Source organism: Anneissia japonica, unplaced genomic scaffold (assembly GCF_011630105.1).
Source record: "Anneissia japonica isolate Jap-2015-1 unplaced genomic scaffold, ASM1163010v1 scaffold724_len3256291_cov202, whole genome shotgun sequence".
NCBI lineage: Eukaryota > Metazoa > Echinodermata > Crinoidea > Comatulida > Comatulidae > Anneissia > Anneissia japonica.
Genome location: NW_022744966.1, coordinates 2142330 through 2168052, shown reverse-complemented (window position 1 = coordinate 2168052; position 25723 = coordinate 2142330). Strand labels below are relative to the sequence as shown.

The 25723-nt window shown below is 34.2% G+C and overlaps 1 protein-coding gene across 2 annotated transcripts in view; it reads left to right on the top strand.

The window, feature by feature from the left end:
- The first annotated feature begins 17984 nt into the window (after nt 1-17984).
- LOC117119822 (MAM and LDL-receptor class A domain-containing protein 2-like) overlaps nt 17985-25723 on the top strand; it is a 16985-nt gene continuing 9246 nt past the window's right edge. The window contains exons 1-5 of one of the 2 annotated variants that reach the window (XM_033264759.1): nt 17985-18151; nt 20252-20339; nt 20444-20623; nt 21167-21435; nt 25095-25182. In XM_033264759.1, the coding sequence (XP_033120650.1) occupies nt 18128-18151; nt 20252-20339; nt 20444-20623; nt 21167-21435; nt 25095-25182 (649 nt within the window). In that variant the 5' untranslated portion in view covers nt 17985-18127. The remainder of the gene's footprint in view (nt 18152-20251; nt 20340-20443; nt 20624-21166; nt 21436-25094; nt 25183-25723) is intronic. The other variant, XM_033264760.1, reaches the window with a different exon arrangement.

Sequence of the window (25723 nt, the reverse complement as noted above, 5' to 3'; positions counted from 1 at the left end):
ACATTCTGTTCCAGCGACCTCCAGTTCTATATATATATATATATATATATATATATATTTATATTTATAAATAGAAAAAAAAAATCATCCACCCCGCTGAGAATTCACCCATATTAAGGCTTATTGCCTTAATAATTTATTTTTTCGTCATTTTTTCGTAGGTCTTGTCAGCGCGCTTTTAGTACCAGTAGACTTTATTACGCAATGCGTCCTTTTTTCGCTTTTAAAATACATTTTGGCAATCGAGACATTCCGTTTACACTTGTTTAGTTAATTAAAAGTCTCAATGTTTCTGGTAGGAAAAACAATCATATATTTATTTCGGAGAAAAAAATTCATGTTAAGAAAGTTTTTTTTAAATATAATATTAGGCAACATCTGGACTATAGTTTATGAATTACATGTGGAATAGTAATATATCCGTTGCGGTAGATAATATTTTTGAGTGAACTCATATTAAAGACAGGTCTTCAAAAGTTAAAGTAATGTTAAGTAACATAAAATCATTGTGTTCTCTTGAGATACCATGCCAATGATCACTTTTGCATATACATCAGTAGAGCACTGACTTAAGCACAATCAACCTGCGTCCTGCTCATGATGCGGAATTTTATTAATTTCGTTTATCTGCTGCTCCTTGTTAGGACTGCGGCACTCTTCTGCAACTTTGAAACAGATTTGTGTGGATTCACTCAAGATAATTCAGATACTGATAACTGGGATAGAATTTACTACGATGCGTTACCATCTTTGCATCGGTGGCATCTGTATAATTGGTTACCTACTACACCAAGAATTGATCACACATTTGGAAACAGTACAGGTTAGTTTCTTTTGCAATAATATCAAACATTCGTAAACCGCCACTCACGTGGAAGTGGTTGTGGCTCTCGCTTTGTAGTGCCATTACATCGTCAGGATCATGATTACATTCGTGAATTACTCATATTAAATTATAGATATAGGCCTACATGTATGCAGCTGAGGCATGGACCTTGTCGGTCAAAATTGAAGACAACATCAACGTTGCAAACAGGGGTGGCGCCAGGATTTGCCCAACGGGGGGGGGGGGGCGAGGTCCCCGACGGTCGAGCTTCGATTCAAAGGTTTCGAAAGTGGTCCTGGGGGCGAAGCCCCCGAAAACTTAAATTTAGGGGTTTCAAAGGCTTATTTAATTGATTTTAGAATCTACTAATATGTAGAAAATACATATAATTTTTTTTCTCCCCGACGAATTGTGCTTTTTCTCCCCGCACCGCCCCCCACCCCGTTGGCGCCACCCCTGTATGTAAAAACAGCTCCTAGAAGGGAAAGCCAATGGAAAAAGACCCAGAGGCAGACCACGCAAGAAATAGTCTGACAACATACAAGAATGGACCCGCATGATATACCACGCTTGAGCAGGATGTCTAAAGAGGGTTGCCAAAGTGCAAGCCAGCGGCAAGCCATCCAGCGAGGCATGCAATTCATGTGAGCCATGACGAAAATTCATACGGAACATGCACCAACAGTGCGAGTCAGCGAGGCACACAAAAGTCCACGCTAATATACACTTGTACAATTTATAAAACAATTAAAATACAATAGTGATAAATACTTTTAACATAGTAATTATTTTGATGTTACAAAGACAATTTCCAGCTATCCAGACGTGACATCAAATAGGCCTGTCTAAAATGAATGATAGGCTTTGTAATAATTCATTTTCACTCACACTGCCAATTCGCCCCATGCATGGAGGGAGGGCCTTTATTTTCACAACATAGCTAGCAAAGACAATTAAACAACATGAAACCAAACACAATTGAAAGAGTAAACGTCATAATTTAAAATGCATGAAAGACCGGTATAAAATTTATGGGCTAACATCTTGTGATCCATCATGTTTTTAAAAACAATTAATAGGCCTATTATAATTACACAGCTTTCAAATAAACGCCTGCCTTGAACACGCCCCTCGATAAACACCCCCCCCCCCCTTTTGAAATAAACACCCTGAATTTTTCTTCGAATTGTTTCTAAGTAACTACAGACGAATGAAATGGAAGCAACATTATTTTCAACATTGAATTAATTATCAATGTTTTACCCTAGTGGAATTAAATTAACTACTAATTAGGGATTTATAAACCACGAAAAAAATTTTTTTAACGTTACTTATACATTGTAGACTACATTTACCATTCTGAAAAATATTCGAATGAATTCGGTATATAATAATAATTGTGTCTTCAACAATCTATTTCTAAAATTTGAATACAGGGCCACGCATCGACCAACATGATACACATGCCTGCAGGCGTTAACGTCATTTACATAAATGAGGAAAAGTAGTGGTGGCGCCAGAGGGGGCTGGGGGCTATAGCCCCCCCGTCGGGGAAGACGATATATTTTGTCGGGAAAAAAACAGATAAAAAAAATATTTACATGTAATATTCGTTTAGCCACCATATTGTTTGTGTTAACTTTTCATCACAACAACAAAAACAACAACAAAAACAATAACAATAAAAATAATAATAATAATAATAATTCAATTATACTAATCAAAAATAATTTTCGTTCTGTTATGACAAATGCTCATTTAGATAGCCTCATGATGGTTAGAAATAGAATACATCGGGATAGGTGAAGCAACCTCGACCATGCGTGGTTAACAGATTTCATGCAAAATTTCTAAAATATAGAATTTCACTTTCAAGAATGAAGATTTGAAAATAAATTAGATGGTTAAATTGCATACTCTTTGTTTCTTGCTATATTTAAATTGTTTTGGTTTTGGAAGCCATTTCAACATTAGAAAGCATAGCCTACATGAAGTCATATTTATAGTAACTCGATGCCTATCAAATAGGCATAGAAGTAATAAGAATTCGCCATAATTCCAGGGGACCCCCACCGGGGGTTCTAGGCGGCCCCCAGCCAAGTGAGATTCGATACGCTTCACTAGCACCCCCCCCCCTCATCGGGGACTTTTGCCGCTCCGTCGGGCAGGTCCTGGTGCCATCAATGCAAAGTAAGGACGATCGTGTCGGTCTAGCCACCTCTAAGCCTGCGCTAGATCGGACCAGGAGGCCTCTCCAGTAGTCTGAGGCCTATGCAAGGCATAGTCCTCCTAGTGCTTCCAGCAACCCGCAGCAGTATGTTTAGCAGTGGCGGCGCCAGCGGGGCTGGGTTACAATGGGGGCTTAAGCCCCTACCCCCATCGGACAAGTCAAGGCCCCCCAGCCTAGGCCCCCTTCTCAGACAAAATATCCTAGAGAGGAGCCACTGTCTAGGCGGACTATGCAGAATGTGGCCCTAGGCTACTAAAGAATAGGCCTTTGTTATTTAATACATACTTTAAATTATACAATACAAATTGCAATACAGACATTGGAAAGTTAATAGGGATATTTAATTTAATTAAATATTTAACACTTTTCCCCTTCTCTATTTGTGTAATATAACCGGCGATTTTGTGAAACATTAAAAAGTAATAAATCTTAACTTCAACAGTTATGTTGTAATAGAAGTTGTAATTTTAATTTATTAGGCCCATTTTCTCTTTCAGTAAGATAATTTGTTCATGGGATTAGGTTGGAAAATCCACAGACTAAGTACAGTATTGTAGTACACTATAGGCCATTGAATTGTTTCTTTCTGTGAACGGCCTAATTCCTACCGCTAAGATACTAGACTAAATAGGCCTATGTATTGTTTTACTCTGTGTAGACCCCATAAATTGATAATGTTCCAGGGATCCTAATTTTGGAAAGAAAAGTACACAGGGACAACTCAGGTTAATTTTTCTTACATTGGCTGTACCATGGAGTTGCTGTTTTTTGCTATGCTGTGTGATAAAAGACAGGGCCTACTCTATGTCGAGGACGAACTATAACTGAAAGACGAACTATAGCTGAAATTATGACGTCACCATACGAACCTCGGCTGAACCCGTTGTATTTAGGAACTACCGTGAAATTTGGATTTGGTTTTTTAGTCAGATTTGCGAGAAAAACTTCAACTACCCGTATTTCTCGACTGAGACGTCAGTGGGAGCTGTAATTTGCATGGCAAGGAGATGGTGCTACCCTTAATTCGTATTATGAGAATTTATGACCACAAACCTTGTAGTTAAAAATATTTTGGTTATTATGGAAATTTTTTTATTTTTTGGTGACGTCACAATCACAATAGTTGGCATGAATACGTCATAAGCTAGATTACGTCACCTTTTCCTTGAGAAAGGCAAACTTTCCCGGCGTGCTTTTTTCATGGATATACACCGACCGGCACTGCTTTGCACATGGATGCCTTGCTTAGCTAAGGCTACAGGAGCCTCATTGTTAGCATTGTATAATACTTAAACAAGGTACGTCCGCAACTGAATTATTCTTAGTTAATTGTTTTTCTTATTTCAATTTATTTATTTCGAAAGAGTACTTTCTATCACATATAATTGCACTGTCTACTTAGGCCTAGGCCTAGGCCTTTACGCCTCATCGTCCCCTAACGAGATACTCTACCTCCCGGCACAGTGTATTTGTTTTGTTTTGTTTTGTGGTTTGTTTTTTTTTTGCCGGCGTGAGAAAATGACTGTTGGGCGGGTGAGCGTGGGAAGAGGCGTAAGGCGTGAGACTTGGTAGGTCTGCAGTACAGACGTATGCTAGGCAACAGAACGTGATATTGCACCTTTCTTCCCAGGTGTTCATGTAACATTTGCATATTATTAGCTAACCCAGCCAAAATAAATATAACTCCATGACCCAGCTGCGTGTATTCCTTTGTGAAAATGAGTACCGCGGCGTACTCATTTTCACCAGAGAGTTGTTATTTTTAGATAACAACTCCCTGTTTTTTCACAAAGCATTTGCATTATGCCATCCCCTATTGGAAAGAGAAAACTTCAAAATAATTGTCTCCATGTCTTCGCTAATTAATCCCCGTAATTTAGCTTACACTTATGCATGGAGTAAGTGGAGCACTTAAAAATGTACAATAATCATTTCACTACCCGACAAACACCGAACTTTATTCATGCTACATTATAGTTTCGTGTTGCTGTACTCCAACATCTCTGGTGCATGGTAACAACCAACTGACTGCAGACCATTTCTGGTCACACATTACTCTCCATAACGCAGCACCCCTAGTTCCGTCACCTCTGAACACAGTGCACAACACTATTGTTTAGCCATTTTCATCATTTCAAATATTTTTAGACAAATAAACATCAACAAATTGGTTTATTATTCTAAAAATATTTGAAATTTACGGTACAAAAGCAGATGAAACTATTACTGTAAATCATTTTCAATTCCCCAGTCATTTTATGTATATGATTGTAATTCATATAAGACATTGCCACAGCCCTCCTCCCCCACCGAACAGTTGAAAATCAAAACGAATGAATTATTGGTCTCAAAAATACAGACACTGTTTCGTCATACAGTACAGATTAGTCAGTATAATAAAATTATTTGAAAAGGCTTAAAATTGGACTTTTAAATGAACTTGTATGTATATATACTAATATTCTGCGGATCTTGGGATTTTTAAAGCAATTTTGGGATTTTTTAGAATCAATCTTAGGAATTTTGATTTTTCCCAGTGGTCACACTAGGACGAAGTATAACTGCAGTATTGTATTAAAAGTGCAAGGCACCTTAAAACATGCTAAAAAATGACCATGACAATATGTTGATATAAATTATGATGTTCATGACCTTCTCCTCGAGTAATATTAAAATCAAACCATTTCCTTCCGTCAAAAACTGACTTAATTCAACTTGGCCCGGCCATATCCCTGGCAGAGTCTAACTAGAGTCGCGACAAGGCCTCGTCAGCCTTGAAACAAACATTAGCATGAGAGGGCGACCGACGAAGAGGAGGGTTGAATTCTGAATCACGTTTGATAATAATTGATTATTGTTTTTAGACTTTTTAGATAGATTAATTAATAAATGAGTAGAATATTAAAATATCTGTACCGTCTGTACAGACTGTTATATACTATTGTCGTTGGTACAGTTCGTATACTCAATCAACACTACAAAAACGACTACCACAAGCCATATTGGTTTCAACACTGATGTCTTTTAATTGCAAAACCTCGCGCTCCGCGCTTCAGCTTTATCACAATACGTATCAATACGCAACACAGACTCCCTAAGAATGTGCCACACATAGGTCCATCATCCCCTCCCCCATCATTTTAACTACACCCTGAATGCATCCCCTCCCCCATCATTTCACTACACCCTGAATGCATTGATTTGATTGGCGAAATGACGAAAAGAGCCGATGAAGGTCCATTGTAATTTATGAAAGAATAAGTAATTTTATTGTTTATACAATATATAATTATAATAATTATGAATATTTTTGTCTATTTATATAATATTGTATGACAAGGCCTCTGCATACATAATATAATACATTATTGCAAGTATATATAAAATAGTTCATATTCTTTTTAATTTTTAATTTATATTTGATCTTTTTTAATAATAAAAGAAAAAAAAAGAGATGTATATGATAACATTTCTTTCTAATTATTATGAACATCTTAGTTACTGTTTACAATCAGTATACAAATCTTAATATACTGTACATGTAATCAATAAAAAATGCAGTACAAGGACAGCATCTAGAACTTTGTCATAGTTTAACTGCTAATCATACCTTTGTTTTTATATTATATGGCATTACAGTCAGAAAATTAAGAAAAAATCTTTAAAAAAAATAAATATAAATAAAAAAAATATAAATAAATAAATAAAAAAAATAACTAAATTTATTTATTTATAATTTATTTATAATTTACAGTATTTATAATTGATTTAAAATTTCTTTATAATAAATATAAATATATATTGTCAGATAATGCAGTACTATTAGAATTTAAATACAGTATTTTTTGTTATTTGACATTAAATCAAACTTAGGTAAAGTAAATGCAGGGAAGTAGTTGTGTATGGTTGCAAAGATCATGATAATGCAAAGTGAAGTATTGTTAATGACTGGCCTTATCAGAAAAAAACTACTAAGCTTTCAATGGGTCTCTTATTTTGAACAACTAAACGGCCCTTAAGCAATGATTTAATCAATTTAAGTATAATCAATGTTAAATTGGACTCGCCTGTCTAACGAACAAAACACCATGCCGCTGACCGAAACACCAATTTTCTTCAAGTAGCTGAGAGAGAATAAGCGTTGAGAAGCAAGTGTTACTGATGGGTGGGTGGCATGTTGTAACCCAATAATTTGTAATAGTCCAATCAATCTACGACTGGACTATAACCATGACAATGCACGTTACGAAATGTTCGCGGCAGAATTACAAATATTCTGGGCTACTAATTTGTGGCCCATAATTATGTCATCTAATAAGCCTATATAATTTTTAACAGAACTGATGTCTACAATTTATGTTCAGTGCTTCTTACTTGAATTAGAGAAAACTTATTTTCACAAGGTGACATTTGGTACCATTGAGTGTCATATCAATTAAGAAGTTTATTGATTAAATTCATCAAGTGTACATTGCAAAGTAGGACGTCTTTCACATCAGATAGATTTACCAATCGCCAAGTTGTCGACATAATTCCAACGTTGCAAAAAAAATCAAGATAAAAAGGATCGGACTAAGTGTCGTCCCCGTGGGTACCCCATATGTAATAGGCCTACTGCTCAAAGTGGAGAGTAAATTATAAGCTGTATACGATGTGAATAATTGACCTCTTCACTTCTATGTTAATGATCTTTAAAATAATATTTTGATTTAACATAGTACTACCGATCTTGTCAAAAATTCTTGAACGAGCTGTGTTTGACCAAATTTACCCTTTCTTAAATCTAAATAATATGATCTACGAATATCAATCAGGTTTTAGACCAGGTGTTTTCCACAACTTCAGCTTTAATCAATGTAACGGAGGATTGGATTAGTGCCATTGATTCTGGAAAATACATTGGATTAGTTATGATAGATTTAAAGAAAGCATTTGACACTGTAAATCATAAAATTCTTATAGACAAACTAAATAAATATTCTCTTGATATCTCTGTTATAAAATGGTTTAATAATTATCTTAATAATCAAACTCAAATCACGAATGTAAATGGTGTTTTGTCAAATCAGTACGACATTGTATGTGGAATACCCCAAGGTTCAATTCTAGGGCCACTATTATTCATTTTGTATATAAACAACTTACCTAGTCATATTTGTCATGTAAAAATTAGTATGTATGCTGATGACACAGTTCTATATTATGTATCTAAAGATATAGAGGATGTTGTCAACAAAATTAACATTGATCTAGGAAATATAAAAAACTGGTTAGCATGTAACAAACTAAGTTTAAATGTAAGAAAGACCGAGTGTATGTTTACTGGCACACATAAGAAATTGGCAAAATTAAACTCGGTGCTCTGCTCTGCATAATTCGTACATAACTCGTAACCAACTCCATAAAGTCGTACCTCACTCGTAGCTAACACGTAATAAGCTCGTATACTGTAGGTCCTTTCCAAAGATCACAAGTTTTAACTCGTAGAAATCGTACGACTCTTAGGCAAAATAAAACTAGGTGGGAGAGGGGCTTATGTCCAAAATAGACGTCAATATCCTACTCTGACGTAAGGGAGATTGGTTGCACATCAGAGAAATTGGGTTGTGAAATTTAGATACAGGTACTTTAGTGACTATTGCACTATATACATAACTCCATTCTCTGTCTTTGACACTACCAATCCAGTACAGTATTACATGATATTTCTACCATCTGTGCAATTAAAATCTATCAAGAGAATAATATTATGCCTTATTTGTGTTTATTATTTGTTGAATATTTCAGGATATTATATGTTATTTGCACCGTTCCACCTCAAGGTTGCTCGATTGGTATCCAGCACCCAGTCAGTCCAATCTACCAACAATAACACAGTTTGTTTCCAGTTCTGGTATCACATGAACTCTGATTCGGCAGATCTAAATGTGTACGTACAGGTTAACTCAAATGTCTTAGGTAACCCGGTATGGTCGAAATCGGGAGGCAGAGGAAATGTTTGGCATGCGGTCGAAATTGAAATTCAAGAGAACACTATGTATCAGGTGAATTTTATGTACAATGATGCTCAAAGACAGGTTCCGGAGGAAAAATATTTTTTGATGATATGCTGTGCCAAAGACTTTTAACTGTACCAGGAGGGAGCCTGCTGTTCAGACCCTTCTGTATGATTCTATGCTCAGTGCCCTATTTTTATGCAAATACTAGTTCTGCACAAGCTCAGGTGGAATGAATTGTATCCCTTCAGTGTTAAAGCAAGGAGTCTTCCTATTTATGACCTAAATAATAGAATATTAGCATTTGTGAGCAATATATTTAATTTTATATTAAGTAATTAGTAGAACTCAAAGACTCATTAGTACACCAAACATAGAATGTTTGAGCTTCCTATTTTGGTAGTTAAAAGTCCTTCCTTGTACAACTGATTTTTTTAAGACACAAAAAGAGAGTTTGTTGTTAAATGTTGAGAACGGTAATGAGATACAGATTTTTTAATATTTAAAAACTGGGGAAAAGGCGGAAAAAGTGTGGTTATACCCCTTTTCCCCCAGTTTTTTAGTATCCAAAAATCTGTATCTCATAAACCAACTGTTCTAGGTTTTCGTCAAACAGTCTTTTTGTGTCTTAGAAAAATGAGTTGTACAACATATCAACATTTTTTGCTCTGGAGCCTGGTTTTAAATGACACAATTTAAGTTATATTCTTTGTTCATACCCTTAGATTGACCAATTAAGTTACAGGTTAAATTCTTTCGATTTATGTCTCATTGGCTATGTCAAGAATTTAATATGAGAGTTGTTACAGAATTAGGCAAGATTTGAAAAATGCACATTTTGGTACTTATTAAAGCAAATTGTGTTAATTTCTAGTATATGATACAAATTGCTGAAATCAAACAAGCTAAAAATGGGTGAAAAAGTATACAAAATTGATCATTGGTCATTTGAGAATTGTTGTAGTCATTTGATGGCTGTGTGTTCATGTAAGGGCTGTACTGGTCAAACTGAGGGACAATCAAGCAGGGTAGACAATGAAAATGAGTTTAGACAATACTAGTATTAAAAAAATAGTTACAAGGCACAAGGCGTAGAAGATTATGTTTAATATAATACTGTATAGAATGACTGACATTTGGTTTTAACAAGGAAATTAATTTTTCTTCTGAAGGTAATAATTGAAGGTTTAGGGAATTCTTATGAGTATGGAACCATTGGTATCGATGACCTTATGATAAGCAGTTCCAGTTGTCAAGCAAATGGTAAGTTTTTAAGAAGATAGCCCATTTTTACTCTTTATATAAGGAATCAAAACACTAGTAGGCTAAGGTACGCTAGTGGCAATCAAGTTCCGTCAACTATGCTCCCGAGTTATATTCATTGTACTGCATATCAGTGACAGATCCAGAAATTCAAAATAGAGGAGGCCCGGGGTTTTTTTTTGTTTGTTTGTTTTATTGGTTTTTCCCCACACAACATAAAAAGTACAGTGGATGCAAACTTAACTAATACTACAAGAGTTAAATTCATATATACTGCAAATTAGAAATCTAATAAATAAGTGTCTCAGGTTGTAAAATCAATGCAAATAAAACAGACACAAACAGATATATAATGATGCATAAACATGAACAGAAGACTTACTACCATATACCGAGACCAGAGACTTTTTCAAATTTGATTTAAAGGAATAAATATTAGGTAAAGATTTAAAGGAAATATCAAAGGAATTCCAAAGTTTAGAATCATTATAAAGAATAGATAGAGAGGATATAGATTTTTCATACAAGACATTTGTTTTTGAAAACCCAGTTTTATAATAATAAAGATTTGACTGTTGTATTGGAAATAAGGAATAAATATGTTTTGGTAATGTATTGTTCTTGAAACGGTACATAAAAGTAAGGGTTTGTAACTTGTTTACAGTAGGTCAAAAACATTAAGGACATTAAATTTATAAAATAAAGGTTTAGTATGTGATAAACTTGATGACCCTGCACAGATCCTGAGAGCACATTTTTGTAATATGAATAATTATGTTGTCAATATTAGTTGTTTCAGGAACTGCTAAGGGACATAAATATAAAAATGTGTTGATTTTAATAGCCTACGAAGTATTACAGTAAATAATGTATGGTAAAACTAAGGTATTATATAACGTTAAAAGAACATGTTGAGGAAAATCATTTTTTAATTTATTCATGCCGATGTTTTGAGAAATAATATTTTAAATTTTATTATGGTGGGGTTGCCAAGGTAATTTTGAGTCTAAGGTTACTCCAAGAAATATTGTTTCATTAACATGATTAATGATATTATCAATTTTTATAAGAAAAGTATCAATTAAATTTTATAATTAGAAATTTTATAATTAGTAAAATTGGTTTTAGATACATGTAAGGAAAGTTTATTTAGGCCTAACTTAAACCAATTGAGACTAACAATTAATTTGTTATTCATAATTTCAAAAAGATTGTTAATATTTTTATGTGAGCCAAAGATATTAATATCATCAGCGCAAAGGACAAAATTTAAGAAAGATGAACAATAAGGAAGATCATTTATATAAATTTAAAAAATAATAATGGGCTGAGAATCGACCCTTGCGGAACACCAAACAATTCTGGAAGAAGGCGAGTTGTAAGAATTAAATGAAGTAAATTTTTGCCTATTGCTAAGGTAGCTCCTAAATAAGCTCAGACCAAGGTCTCTGATACATTATTTAAGAGAATCGTATGATCAATTGTATCAAAGCCTTGCTTAAATCAAGAAAAATACCAGCTGTAAAATTATTGTTGCTAATATCTTTGGTAATTTGATCATATATATCTATCAAAGCAAAGTCTGAAAAATATAATTTCTAAAACCAAACTGACAATTATGTAAAATTTCAAATTTGGATAAATAATCAAAAAGTATATTGTGAATTAGATGGTCAAGAATTTTTGGAGAAACCAGATAATAAACAAATAGGCCTGTAATTATTGAAAAAATGAGGATCGCTTTTCTTTAAAATAGGAACCACCTTTGCAATTTTGCCAGGAAAAATTCCTTCCTCAAACATAAGTTAAAGATATGACATAAAGGTTTGGAAATTAGATTTAAAATAGATTTAATAACTTTATTTGATATTTCATTAAAGCCTGGGCCTTATTGTCTTTTAAATTTTAACAATCTCAATAATTTCATTTTCTGTAATTAAAGAAAGAAAAATGGAATTTTTAAGAGGTGTATTAAGATATGAAGAAAAGTGTTGGTTAATGGGATTCTTAAAAGGTTTGGTCTGATGTTTACAAAATAATCATTTAAATTATTAGCAATAGTAAGTGAATCTGTAATTTTATATCCTTTATGGAGGAAAAAATATGGAAAACATTTATGTTTGTTACATCCATTGTAATGTTTTTTACAAGAAAGTTTTAATAACTTGGTCAAAATAGTTCTATACTTTACATACTTATTTTTGTCCGAATGTTTTTTTGATTTAAGGTATTTTTTATAAGGTCTATTTCTCATATCAATAATTCCAGTAGTTATCCATGGTTTCTTTTTCCTGCATATGTTTTTCTTACATCTAATATTTGCTGCAAAATACATTGCAAGCATCATTAGAGTTATTGGACCAAACCGTGCAAAGAAGATTATTAGCAAGAGAGGAAATAGTGTGATCATTAATTTTTCTGAAATATACATATTTAATATCATTATTAAATAAAGAATGCAAAATTTTAGAATGAACAATAGAATAAGCAGGAAAATGATCAGATATATCAGAATATAAAATGCCGGGAGAAATTTTGTCTTAAATGTTTTATACTAAAAATATTGTCAATAAGGGTGGCAGTCTTAGACGTAATTTGGGTGAGTCTGTGAGTAAAGGGATAAATACTAAATTTAAACATATTACTTAAAAACTCCATAGATTGTTTATGGGTGCTACATTTAAGTAAATCAATGATGAAGTCACCCACAATATAAGTTATTTTATTATCATTAATTTTGTCTAAAAGAAGAGATATGTTAAGATGACACAGTTCATGGGAAGTATTTGATAAAAATAAAATGAATAAAGTTGTATTTCTTAAATAAAGAAACCAGACTGCCAGTGAGAACAAGATGTTGGTAATATTCCCAAAACATAATGCAATTTTTAAAGCATAAATAAAATGAAAATAACTAATTGCCTTACAGATATAAACATAATTCATTATTATTAAATTTAAGGCCAATAAAAATAAAATTTGAATAGTAATAGATACTTCTTATATATACAGTAATTTCAGAGTGTTTTTCTCTGGAAATAACGTATTTCAGACTTTACTCTGAAAGGCCTTATAAGTTCCGTCTGTACATTTGTGTGGTACATATATAACTTTAACAGATGGAGAATCCATACCACCTCAACCCCACCATGATTTGGGCTGAAGTAAATACATTTGTGATTATGCCACCTCCAAATGGCCTGAAATTGCATTCTCATTTGAATACAATTTTCTTTTTATCTCCATTTAAAAAAATTTTTTTGAACAATATAGGGGGAGGGCCCACCTTGAATCCACCACTGGTATTCTCATTTCTAAATGATTTCTCACATGGTTAAAGATTTTTTGTCTGCTTTTGGAAGAATGTCACCACTATAGATACTGTACATCTACTGCTGCATATCACAAAAGAAAGAGAAGATTACTATCATTATATAAGAAGGAATACAGGGAGTTGGGAAAAATAGGGGATATAAAAGCAACATAAATATACATTAAGGGAAGAAAGAGAGTATAAGAATGAAGAAATGCGGTGAAGCAGATACGATGGGAAAATGAAGTGAAGGTAATGACAAGTTGAAGATGGAGTGGATGAGAAACATAAGGAAAAGTGGTAGAAGGTGGGACAAAGGAAAAATAAAAAAGTTGAGAAAGACAAAAAAAATGAGAAAGATTAAGAGGAAAAAGTAAAAGAAAGAGAAGATGACAATGAGAAAAAATGAGTATGGCAGGGTGATGAAATGATAAAATTGACGAGGAGAGGATGATAATTACGTTGGGAAAAAGATTAGAATGGAAGAAAATGATAACAGATTAGGAAAAGGAGAGAATGAGGAATAGACATGAAGATGGGAAGAGAAGAATACAAGAGTACTCAGTGGCAGATTCAAGGGGGCCCAGCCGGCACAATCCCTCCACCCAATTGTTCAAAATTAAAAATAAATGAGGATATAAAGAAAATTATATTCAAATTTTAAGTCTGAGAATGCAATTTATGACCGTCTAGAGGTGCCATAGTTACAAATTTTCTAACCTTAGACCCATTCATGGTGGGGCTGAGGTGGTATCGATCCCCCTCTGTGAAAGTACCTCCCCAGGCCCAGTCTATTTTGAATTTCTGGATCTGCCACTGGTACTAGAATATGGGAGTAAGACTGGAAAAAAGGAAAGGAATGAAGTGGATAGAAAAGGGGAGGGGATAGGAGTAGAATGAAGTAGATGAGAAAAGGGTTAAAATGAGGAAAGAATGGGAGAAAGGGAGGAAGATCTGAAATATGAGGCCAGAGTATTTGAAAAAGGCCTATGGTTACAGGAAAGCATAATAAAAAATATAATATCATTAATTTTTTTTATTATATGTTGCTCAGGTGATGACGTAATGAATGTATCGTGCTCGTTTGAGACAAGGAATCGTTGTGGTTATCACCAAGATCGATCAGACGATTTTGATTGGTTGGTACACAATGGTGCAGCAATAACTGACGGAATAGGACCATTAACTGATCATACTTTTGGCACTGAACTTGGTAAGATGAATTAGTTTTGTATGTTCAAACTAATTGGCACTGAACTTGGTAAGATGAATTAGTTTTGTATGTTCAAACTGATTTCCCTGCTGTATCACCAAATATTACTACAGTATATAATTTGTGAACTAGGCCTCCTCTATCTTTTTGTTTTACAGTTACTTCTGAAATATTATTACCAACACAAAATAATTTATTTGAAAATGACCAACAGCCCAATCAATTATCAATTAACCTTATCGTTATTTCTTTATTTTTCAATAATTTCTTTCTATTTTCTTCATAAAGATTATTAAAATAATGGTATTTTTACGTAAGTATATATAAGACATGTAATACATACAGTATATTTTTTGCATAGTTTACACAATAATAATTGTCTGGAGTTATAATTTTAAAATAGTTGGAAGGAATGTGGGAATTTTTGGATTTATGAAACTAGCTTACCAAACCAAATTTTAAATTGGCCTTAAATTCAGTGAATTAATAGTAGTCAATAATAGCATATTGGCTACTATTGTATATTTTCGGAAATATTTCAGCCGCTCCAAATCTCTTTCCTATTCTTCCTTCTTCCTTTATTTTTTCACAATTTTACATTTTATTCATATTTTCCATAATGTTATACGGGTCATTCTATATGAACTCAACCAAAGTTGAAAAATGTTTGCAGGTGACCGACTCCGATTTGGCTCACATTTATTTTGGAGATACCTTTACATGAATAATGAACACATGCAAATTTTTAGACTTATACTCCAAGTGGTTTCGGAGATATGGCCCAACAAAAATTGGGTGCCACGCCCCCTTTTTGGCCTCGCAAATCACAAACTTAAATTTATAGGGTTTTTGGAAGTCAATATCTTGGTAATGAGACAGAGGTAGGGGCTGAAATTTGGTACTCAGGGTATTTCTGGCCCAGGCTTTCAGAAACTGCCACTCGAAAATCAGCAAAAATGTCATTTTTTTTCAGCCAGAACCCTTTTCAGGGATCCCCAACTCCTATATTATGGCTTGGATATAGTCAATCTCTCTTTTACTCACAGACCTGTCCTCAGATAGCAGGATTCTAGCACAATTAACTATCTGTAAGTGCTCTTACCCTCACAGGGAGGACTTGAAAACTGATTTTTTGATTTCCGCCTATAAAAATATACACATTTGAGAAGGCAATAACTTGAAAATGAAAAAAGATAGATCAATTCTGACAGCAGATTCTGAAAGCCTGGGCCAGAAAATACCCTGAGTACCAAATTTCAGTCCCTATATTGACCTCCAAAAACCCTATAAATTGAAGTTCGCGATTCGCGAGGCCGAAAAGGGGGTATGGCACCCGATATTTTGGGGGGGCGTAACTCCGAAACCACTTGGAGTAAAAGTCTAGAATTTTGCATGTGTTTATTATTCATATAGAGAGGTATCTCCAAAATAAATTTGAGCCAAATCGGAGTCGGTCACCTGCGCACCTCTGGTTGAGTTCATATGGAATGACCCATACACTCACATGTTATAATCACTCGTTTAGGTCTAGGCTAGACCTCGACTATGCCTATTATATTATTTAAAATATACAATTTTAATTGATAAGATTATTTTTTACATGAACTAATAATTCATACTTAAACAATACATTAATTTTAAATGTATATAATGACATAATGAATAAATAACAATAATTAAACATGTACATAGTATCTATCACTACTACTAGTAGTACTGTACAATAACAAGAATAATATTTTACTATCTTAAAATCAATTTTATATAGCCGGAGTTAGTTTTGACCTAGGCAAATCTTTGCTAAAAAGGTACACTTTCTCCATCAATAGGCTTCTTCTATGAATGGAATGATCTGTTCGAAGCACGAACTCCTGTAGACCAAACCCAGTACCGTTACGATTTTTTCGTACGGGAAATCCACTCACAATCTAAATTATGTATCAAACTGAAGGCAAGGGTTACGTTTATAAAATTCATATAATGGAGGTCTTAGTTATAAACAAAGTGTAAGTTTGCAAAAATAGAAAAAATAGTATTTTCACTTATTTTTGGTAAAAAATCACATATAAAACGATATCTCGATAACTACTTGTCATAGAAAACTAAATTATGTATCATACTGAAGGCAAAGGTCATGTTTATATTCAATATGGTGATCTTAATCATTTTCACATACCGTAGATAGAACATTTAGTTTATATTTTATACGATAGATCTCTATTTTTAATAATTTATACAATACATTTCTATTTTTAATAAAAAAAAAAAAAAAAAAAACCAAAAAGAACTATTTGTATGCAGAGTTATTCATACTGACCTATTCAATTTTGGAAATACTTGACCTTGTTTTTTTTTATAGTCTTTTGTGATACCTTTGCAAAGTAATATAATTATGTAGGTCAGAAATGTAATAAATCAAATGAAATCAAACTTATTTTGGAAACTTTTAATACCTTTGATCACTTTATAGGCTATAATGTTGCTTCCTCTATTTTTTTTTCCTGTTTTCAGTGTAGATTTCAAATTCTAAACATCGCTATAAGAAATTACGTAGACATGATGACGTATATTGCACATGTGCAAATCATCATATGGTATTTTGAAATACTGTGAAATTTGAAGTGTGGCGCACCATAGTATGTGAGATGACGTTTACTTTATTTTTATTTATTTATTTATTTATTCTTTATACTGGGTTACCTCTTCAGTAAAAAGTTACTGTTCTCCCAGAGGGCCCAGTACACATAAAACATTAAAATCGCAAGAGAAACAACACAGAACATGAAAAAAAAAAAAAAACTAACACGAATGAAGTAAAAAATTACCTACCCCCCCGCATTCCAAATTCGAGAACCCCTAAAAGTAAAACTTCTTCTACCAGATTCAGTTCTGACTTTAGGCAAAATTAAATTTCCTGCAGAACTGGATCTGGTAGAATAGTTATAAACACTGTCAACTGAGGTGAGAGTGTTTTGGAGAGAAAAATTATTGTAGTTTTATAAATTATCCTAACCCTTATTGCATTATTTTTCTGTTTTAAGGATACTACATGTATATTTATACGACTCGATACGGAAGCATAGAGGGTCACAAAGCTAGGCTTATATCCCCAGTATGGACAGTCACCGACCTTGAGCAGTGTGTTGAGTTTTGGTATCATATGTATGGATCTGGTACAGGAGCATAGAGTTTATTCATTCGGCCCGTTGATGGTGCTTTGCCGGCCACTCCTGCAGTAAAGATTATTGGGCATCACGGTAATACTTGGCTCCGTGCTTCGTACGCCATGCCCAAGACTGGAAATTTTGAGGTACAGTTGGCCTATGTGAAAATGTAGTGATGATGATTTAATAAACAAAATTTGCAGTGGTCACGCGACATTTAGTTGTTACATATTCATACTAATTGCTCCGTACGTTCACCAACTAAACGTCAATAAACATGCTGATTATTTTGTATGTTCACCAGAAACTTCAATAACATGCTGATTGCCCTGTATGTTCAGTGGTAAACATACAAAGCGATTAGCATGTTCCGTTTAGTAGTGAACGTACAAAGCGATTGGTGTAAAAGATCAGAAAAGGAATGTTAAGGCTTGAAATCAACATCCCAGTGAAAATGCAAGAAATAATGGTGAAAGGGTAGTAATGGTTATTCAAAAACAATGTGTCCCACTCGCATATTACGCTGATATAAAACTCTCGCTGTATCCAATCTAGATTGGAGTCTAGGCTTAATTTTAAACTCATATACTTGGAGCCAACATCTTTTAAACTAAGTTTTACATTTAAACCTGAGACAACTATTCAAGGAGATTGGAAACAACCCGAGATTTCCTTTGTTCTTCCATCCCGGAGATTCATTGTGTGTTGCATGCTTTTGATATGCAAATCCAGTCAACCAAACACGACTCTTGCAGCCAAGTGAACGCTTACTGCGCATGCTCAGTTCGTAATCACTGAGCCATGTAAATGAAAACAAGTACCGAATAGGCTTGCCTGACATCGTAGCCGAACTTGTTTGCGGCCTAAACGGCCCTACGCCCCTGGCCGATAATGGCTAGTCCACGCTGTAGGCCTAAACTAAGGCATAATTTAAGACAGTATTTCATATTTATAATCATGTAATCCATAAAGATGTTTAATGTAGGTACAAACAGGTTTAGCTAATCTCAGTATATTACCCGTCAATGACTAATGGTTCATGAATATTAGAGAAAAGTGTATTTTAATAGCTGATGTTTCCAACATTCAATTGCTCAAAAAGCAGTAATTAATACAAAAATATGTCAATTGGACTGTATGTACTTATTCTCTGATTCTGATTTACTAGTAACACAGATACCTTTTCTTTTGTGGTAAATGATTTCAGAACATATGTGCTTATAAATGTGTTTAAACTTAGTTTGTTTCTTCAATTCAGGCATTTTACTGAGTGTCGGAACCCGGTTAGGCCTAGGGCCTAGCCCTGGGCGGCCGAGGGTAGGGATTGCCAAGTTACTAGCCTATAGCCTTATGTATGCATGCCATAAATTTCAAACATTTAAATTGTAGTATATGCGTTTATTTATCATACCTTTCATAGAAATTGCCAAAGTAAAAGTTTAAACGTTAACAAAACAATTTAATGCATAATTCCGTACTTTTTTTAGCTTTAGCTTTCATAAAGAAGTGGACAGCGTAACGAAATTCTTCACCCTCAGCAGTATCGGAGTGGGCCGGGTTTTACTTCTAAGTCATCATTATTTCAAAGAGAAAAGGCTCTTGTTCTGTTTTAGTACATTCTCGGTGTGGTCCATTGTTTCGGGAGTGTGGGGTTAAGATGTTGCCATTTACAAGGCTGAAAGCTACTCGAGATATCAGCTAAAATAGTTAGTTAGTTTAGGTACCGTCTCCTGCCAGAAGGCTGGTTGTAATGTTTCTCCATTCTTGTCTGTCTTTAGACATTCTGCTACAAGTTTGTTATGCCATGCTGGTCCATTATTGTAAATGCAGCAAGAGAGCTGAGCCGATGGCAACCACAGTGTGTGCACTAGACCTGATCGTGGAGGATTCTTTCAGACGTGTGGTCCCTGTTTCAATTCTAATTGCTGCCCCCTGTCTTCCAGCTTAACTTAATAGTGCAATGAGAATGAAATTCCTTATCATATCTATAACTAATTTTTCATTTGCTCCATTTTGTTCTTTACTTCTTAATTATAATGTCTGGAAATATTTCTTGGTATTTAATTTCTTGTTCTGCTTCATATTTTTACTTTTGTTTCTTCTTTAATTATTCCAATTTTCTTTACCACTACTCAGTTTATAATTTTTTTTATTATGTGTGATCTAGGTTGTTTTGTCATTATCATCAAAGTGTCAATCAATGGAATGTAGGAAATAACATTATCTTTATTTTGATCTGTCATTAGCTTGTTTTTGAGGCATCTCGTGGATCAGGAAATTTGGGGGATATTGCCATTGATGACGTACGTGTCTATGATGCTCCGTGTGCAAGTAGTAAGTTTAGTGCACAAATTATTTTCCTTCTACATTTAATATCTATGTTACCACCATACATTTAGATAACATCTATTTGAAGTAACTAATGTTAATGTCCACAGATACGATACAACCGACTGCTGATCCTACCGAATATCAAAAAGCAGATTGCAACTTTGAACAAGGTATTTGCAACTATGTCCAAGAATTAGAGAGTGATTTCTACTGGAGACGTATGAAGGGCCCAACGCCAAGTTGGAATACCGGTCCTGATTTCGATCACACATACGGCAACGAGTTTGGTTAGTAAGCGGTGATTCACGTAACAATCAATACCATCATCATATCACATTTACAAATGTTGATGTTAGGAAAAGGTTCGACTACAACTTCAGTGAGATTTGCAAGTGTAGCCTATTTCTGTTAAAAATGAAGAAATTGAAAAACATAATGAAAATTTTTATTTATATACCTGTAAGTAAGCTTTTTAAAATGTCACCAAACATAAACTTTACACAAGTATGGCATATAACTTGGTGAGCCTATATGGTTATTTGCTTCATCACTTGTGATATTTTTTTATCTGTTTAAACATTTTCTCCATGGGCCAACTTATACACAAAAATGATATGTTTCACTTTTAAAAAAACTGGCACACTTGAAAAAAAACGTCCTTAATTCAAAACTTAAAGATAAATTATTACAAGACTCTCTAACTGTGAAAATAAATAAGTGCTAAATGATGTTGGTATAATATTAACCCACTCATCATTGAAATGTACGATTCATGTGATCAGTACAGAAGCACATATTTTTTTTTTTTTTTTTGGTTTGGCTTCCTTAAGGTTACTACATGTACATAGAGGTGTCGCGTCCAAGACAATCTGGTGAGAAGGCAAGGCTTATGACGCCGGTCCTGAACAATAAAAACACAGATATTTGCATTTCATTCTACTACCATATGTATGGGAGAGATATTGACTTTTTGAAAGTTTTTAAGAAGGATTTTGGCGGTGGTCTGCCAGTGGATCCGATTTCAGTGCTTAGTGGTGACAAAGGAAATGAATGGCACTATCAGAAAGTTGATATAAATGGACAGACAGAAAACTTCCAGGTGACAACTTGTGTGATGGTGTCCGTGTGCTAAGGCTAAGCTGTGCTGATGTAAGCAGTGATGGTGTTAGTGGAACAGTGCTGTATCTGCCGCTCTGCGTGCTAGCTCCCGATGTGGTCCGGTGCTGGTATTAGTGGTTCTCGTCCTAACAGTGCTGTATCTGTGCTGATGTAAGCGGTGCTGGTGTTAGTGGTTCTCGTCCTAACAGTGCTGTATCTGTGCTGATGTAAGCGGTGCTGGTGTTAGTGGTTCTCGTCTTAACAGTGCTGTATCTGTGCTGATGTAAGCGGTGCTGGTGTTAGTGGTTCTCATCTCAACAGTGTTGTATCTGTGCTAATGTAAGCGGTGCTGGTATTAGTGGTTCTCGTCTTAACAGTGCTGTATCTGTGCTGATGTAAGCGGTGCTGGTGTTAGTGGTTCTCGTCTTAACAGTGTTGTATCTGTGCTGATGTAAGCGGTGCTGGTGTTAGTGGTTCTCATCTTAACAGTGCTGTATCTGCTGCTCTGCGTGCTAGTCCCCGGTGTGGTCCAGGGGACCCCCCTACTTGGTATTCTTGGCAAGGTTTCCGGATGCTTTGGCAATGTAGTGATTTAAGGGTCTTATAACGTAACATTCATATATTACGGGTCAACAGTTTTATCTCTTGTTATTTTATTTATCTACCTATTTTAATCAAAAATATGCATACTTTCTTCCGCCATCGGATATAAAAAATTATTAATAATTCATTTAGACATGTTATCATAGCATTTGCAGGTAATGTTTCCCCTCAGAGAATGTACCATTATAAGATAACAGACTTAACAATGGTTTTGGACACATTCTTTCATTAGGCTTATTATTTAAGTTATTGTTTTGTTTATTGTGGTTTGTGGTAATGGGGCTTCACGGTGCTTATCGTTGTATACTGACAGCGATTTTGTTATTCATGACAACAGAGTGCGCCCCCATTAGCCAACATTTACTGGACTACAGTGCTATTAGGTGACTGACAGTAAAACTTGTCGGGGACTGCTGTATATTCCTCTTCTATCTCAATTTGTCTTCCTACATTTTTTTAAAAAATTAGCAAATAGTTTCTAATTTTCCGAGTAAGGTATAGTACTCTCATTAGGCATATAACATAATTAAACATGGTTAATATGATCATGGAGCTATAAAACTAATGTTATAGCTCCATGATCTAATATAATATAATGGAAAAGTTATCTTTTGAAATTATCATTGGTTATGTGGATAGAGTTGAAAGTGAAATTCTGTCTACATCGCTCTGGTCTTACACTGGAGTTGCCTTAGTCTTCCGGATTTTGTTGTGACATAGATGATGGCTACCATCATTTGTGATCTTTCTTATCATATTAGTTAATTCTTCAAGTTACAAACTGTTTAGGTAATTATTATTTTTCTGGTGTAATTCATAACTTTTTTATCTTATCCTTGTTAAATTCTCCTAGACTAGCATACCACAGTTATAATACCTCAGGACAATTTGAACAACAGCGATGAAAATAACAACACATCATTGCTAACATAACATTTGAGTTAACGTAACAAGTACATTCTCTGGTTTGCTTCTTGGTAAGATATCGTACAGTGTATTTGGGTTCCAGTAAACATTCTTTAACACAGTCAATCCCTTTTAAGGGGAACCCCTATAAAAGAGAGGGGGACAATTGGAGACTATTTTTTTCATTCTATCAAAATATAAAGGCTAAAAGTCATGTTTCATTCAAATATGTTTAAACTCTTCAAGCCATAAACTAAATTTTAAAGCAGTTTTATGTTTTTAGTAATATAGGTTCTAGTATCCATTTTTTTCAGTTGGCCTTAGAGCCTGTTCTGGGCCTATAAAATTTACTTAGTTTTCCAGAGTTAAACCATGTTACACATACACAGGCACATTTGCAAAAATGCCTGCTTTAATGTATAACCTGGTGAACTTTAAAACAATGAAATGCTTATTTTAGTTCTCTAGTCCTACACGACAACACGATCCATTTTGTAGCGATAACACCCAAACGTGAGTTACAGAAAAATGTATGATTTAAATGGCAGAATTTTGTAGAATATATATGATTAGTATTTAAAAGTTAACTCGTTTGTAGGTCAATTAAACAAAAATATAAAGTATTCATACCTCTGCCCTGTGCCTGAATGCAGTACCAACAAGATAATCTGAGATTACAAACCCTCGCCCTGTTGCGATATAGTCGATTCGCTCGATCCGCTGGTTGTATTGTAATAATGTATTACTATCTATATAAACGGTCAGGTTGATCAGGTGAAGTATGTATGGTGAAGTAATTTCCTCTTGTTTTTTTTGTTTTGTTTTTTGGGGGTTTTTTTTGGTTATTTTTTAAAATATTTTTTTTAATTTTTATAATTTAATTTAAAATTATTACTAACTTTTTATTATTTTTGCATCTATATAATACTCTTTTTTCCCATTTTATTATTTTTCACAATTTTTTGTACAAAATTGCGACAGCAGATTGTGAGATATACAAACGGAAAATATTTAAAATGTTCTAAAATCTACATCTTACTTCGATCAGCAACAAACTCATTCAGGAAGGAGATACATGTATTGTCAATGTGTGAAATTTTAGCTTAATCAGTGAATGTAACAATATACAGGCCGTGTTCAGTGAGCGAAACTGCAGCATAACCTCAGTGAAATAATTGAATTGCTAGTCGTATTCAGGTACATTATTTACTTTAGTGCTACAGAATACCCCAAAAAATATAATGGAATCGTATTCAGGAACATTGTTTTGATGCATGCTGCCTAAATACGTGGGACAATTCCATTATTTCATTTATGCTCAAGGGTAAAACATTGAATTTACGTGAACTTGACCATGTCCTTCGAACATACGTTCCAAATAGTGTGGCAATTCCATTATTTTATTTTATGCTCGAGGGTAAAAATTAAGTAATCATTTAGTAATTAAATGATCACCATGTCTTTTGACCTTTTCTTCCGAAAATTGAATGGTGTCGTTCTTCGATTATTATGTACAGTACTATTCCACTAAAATTTTTGTTGATCCATTAATTGGTTTTCGCGTAATCTTGCTAACAGACAGAAAGATGAGTTGATTGGCTGAGCGGTCAAGTCAGGGGCACTGTAACCTTCAGCTATATCAGCGCTTGTTCGAACGGCGCACTCTTGGATAAGGACCCGTAGGCCCAGTGTACGCATTTGGCACGTGTGCAATTTAAAGAACCTGGTATATCCTTAGCGCCCATGCCTAAAGAAATGAAATGAAATGAAAAAAAGAGAGACAGACATGACTGAATACATAACCTCCTTTGGCTGAGGTAATAATTTTTAGGTTGTATGACTGTGTGACAAAACAATTCACCTTTTGGGTACATGAATTCAGGGGGACACTATAAAGGGATTCATTTGTGGTTCCGATATGGTTAAGTCCCCTTAACAGGAGTTAAACTGTAAACTATGTAGATGGAGTTTGGGGAGGAGTCTTCGCTTTTGCATCTGCACTTCTGCTGTTGCTGGCGCTGTTAATGGTAGTTATGTCGATGTTGCTGGTGATGCTCTACTGTGATAATGACTAATACTACTACCACCACTTTTACTACTACTACTACTGCTGCTGTTTTATTGTTGATTAATGTATTACTCTTTATATAGATTGTATTTGAAGGTACGGTTGGCAAAAGCTACAGAGGTGATATAGCTATCGATGATATTCAATTTCACAATACAGGTTGTGACCAAGGTATCGTCATTCCATCTATATATAATCATGGAGGTATTATTGAGAAGGAGATCACTCGGCAACAGATCCCTTTGACGCGACAAACCTATGTGTTCCCCGCTTTTGGATCGCGCGCGGGCGTATTACCCTATAATTCACATTTTTTTGTTAGTAACAACGTGGCAACGACATGCATTTATACGATTCCAGCAGAACAGTTGTGCAATAAAACGTTTGATTTTAACCCATTAAATATCTTTATAATGAACAATGTTCCCCTGATTAGATTTTTTCGGGCTTTTGGTATGTTATTATTTGTATATTTCAGGAACGGATTCCGTAAAATATTTGTGTTAAAATTACTTCTGTGTTCATTATAATTTTGTCTAAAGATTGACTGGTTCGACTATAAAGCTAAATCAGCATAAAACTGAACAATACTCAGATTTTGGATTCATTTTTCGAATAGTTAACCCTCGTTAACCCTAAAATGACTTAGTTTATTATAATCCTTAATCATTTATTAATTAATATCTGTTAAAATTAGAATTGGCGAATTTTG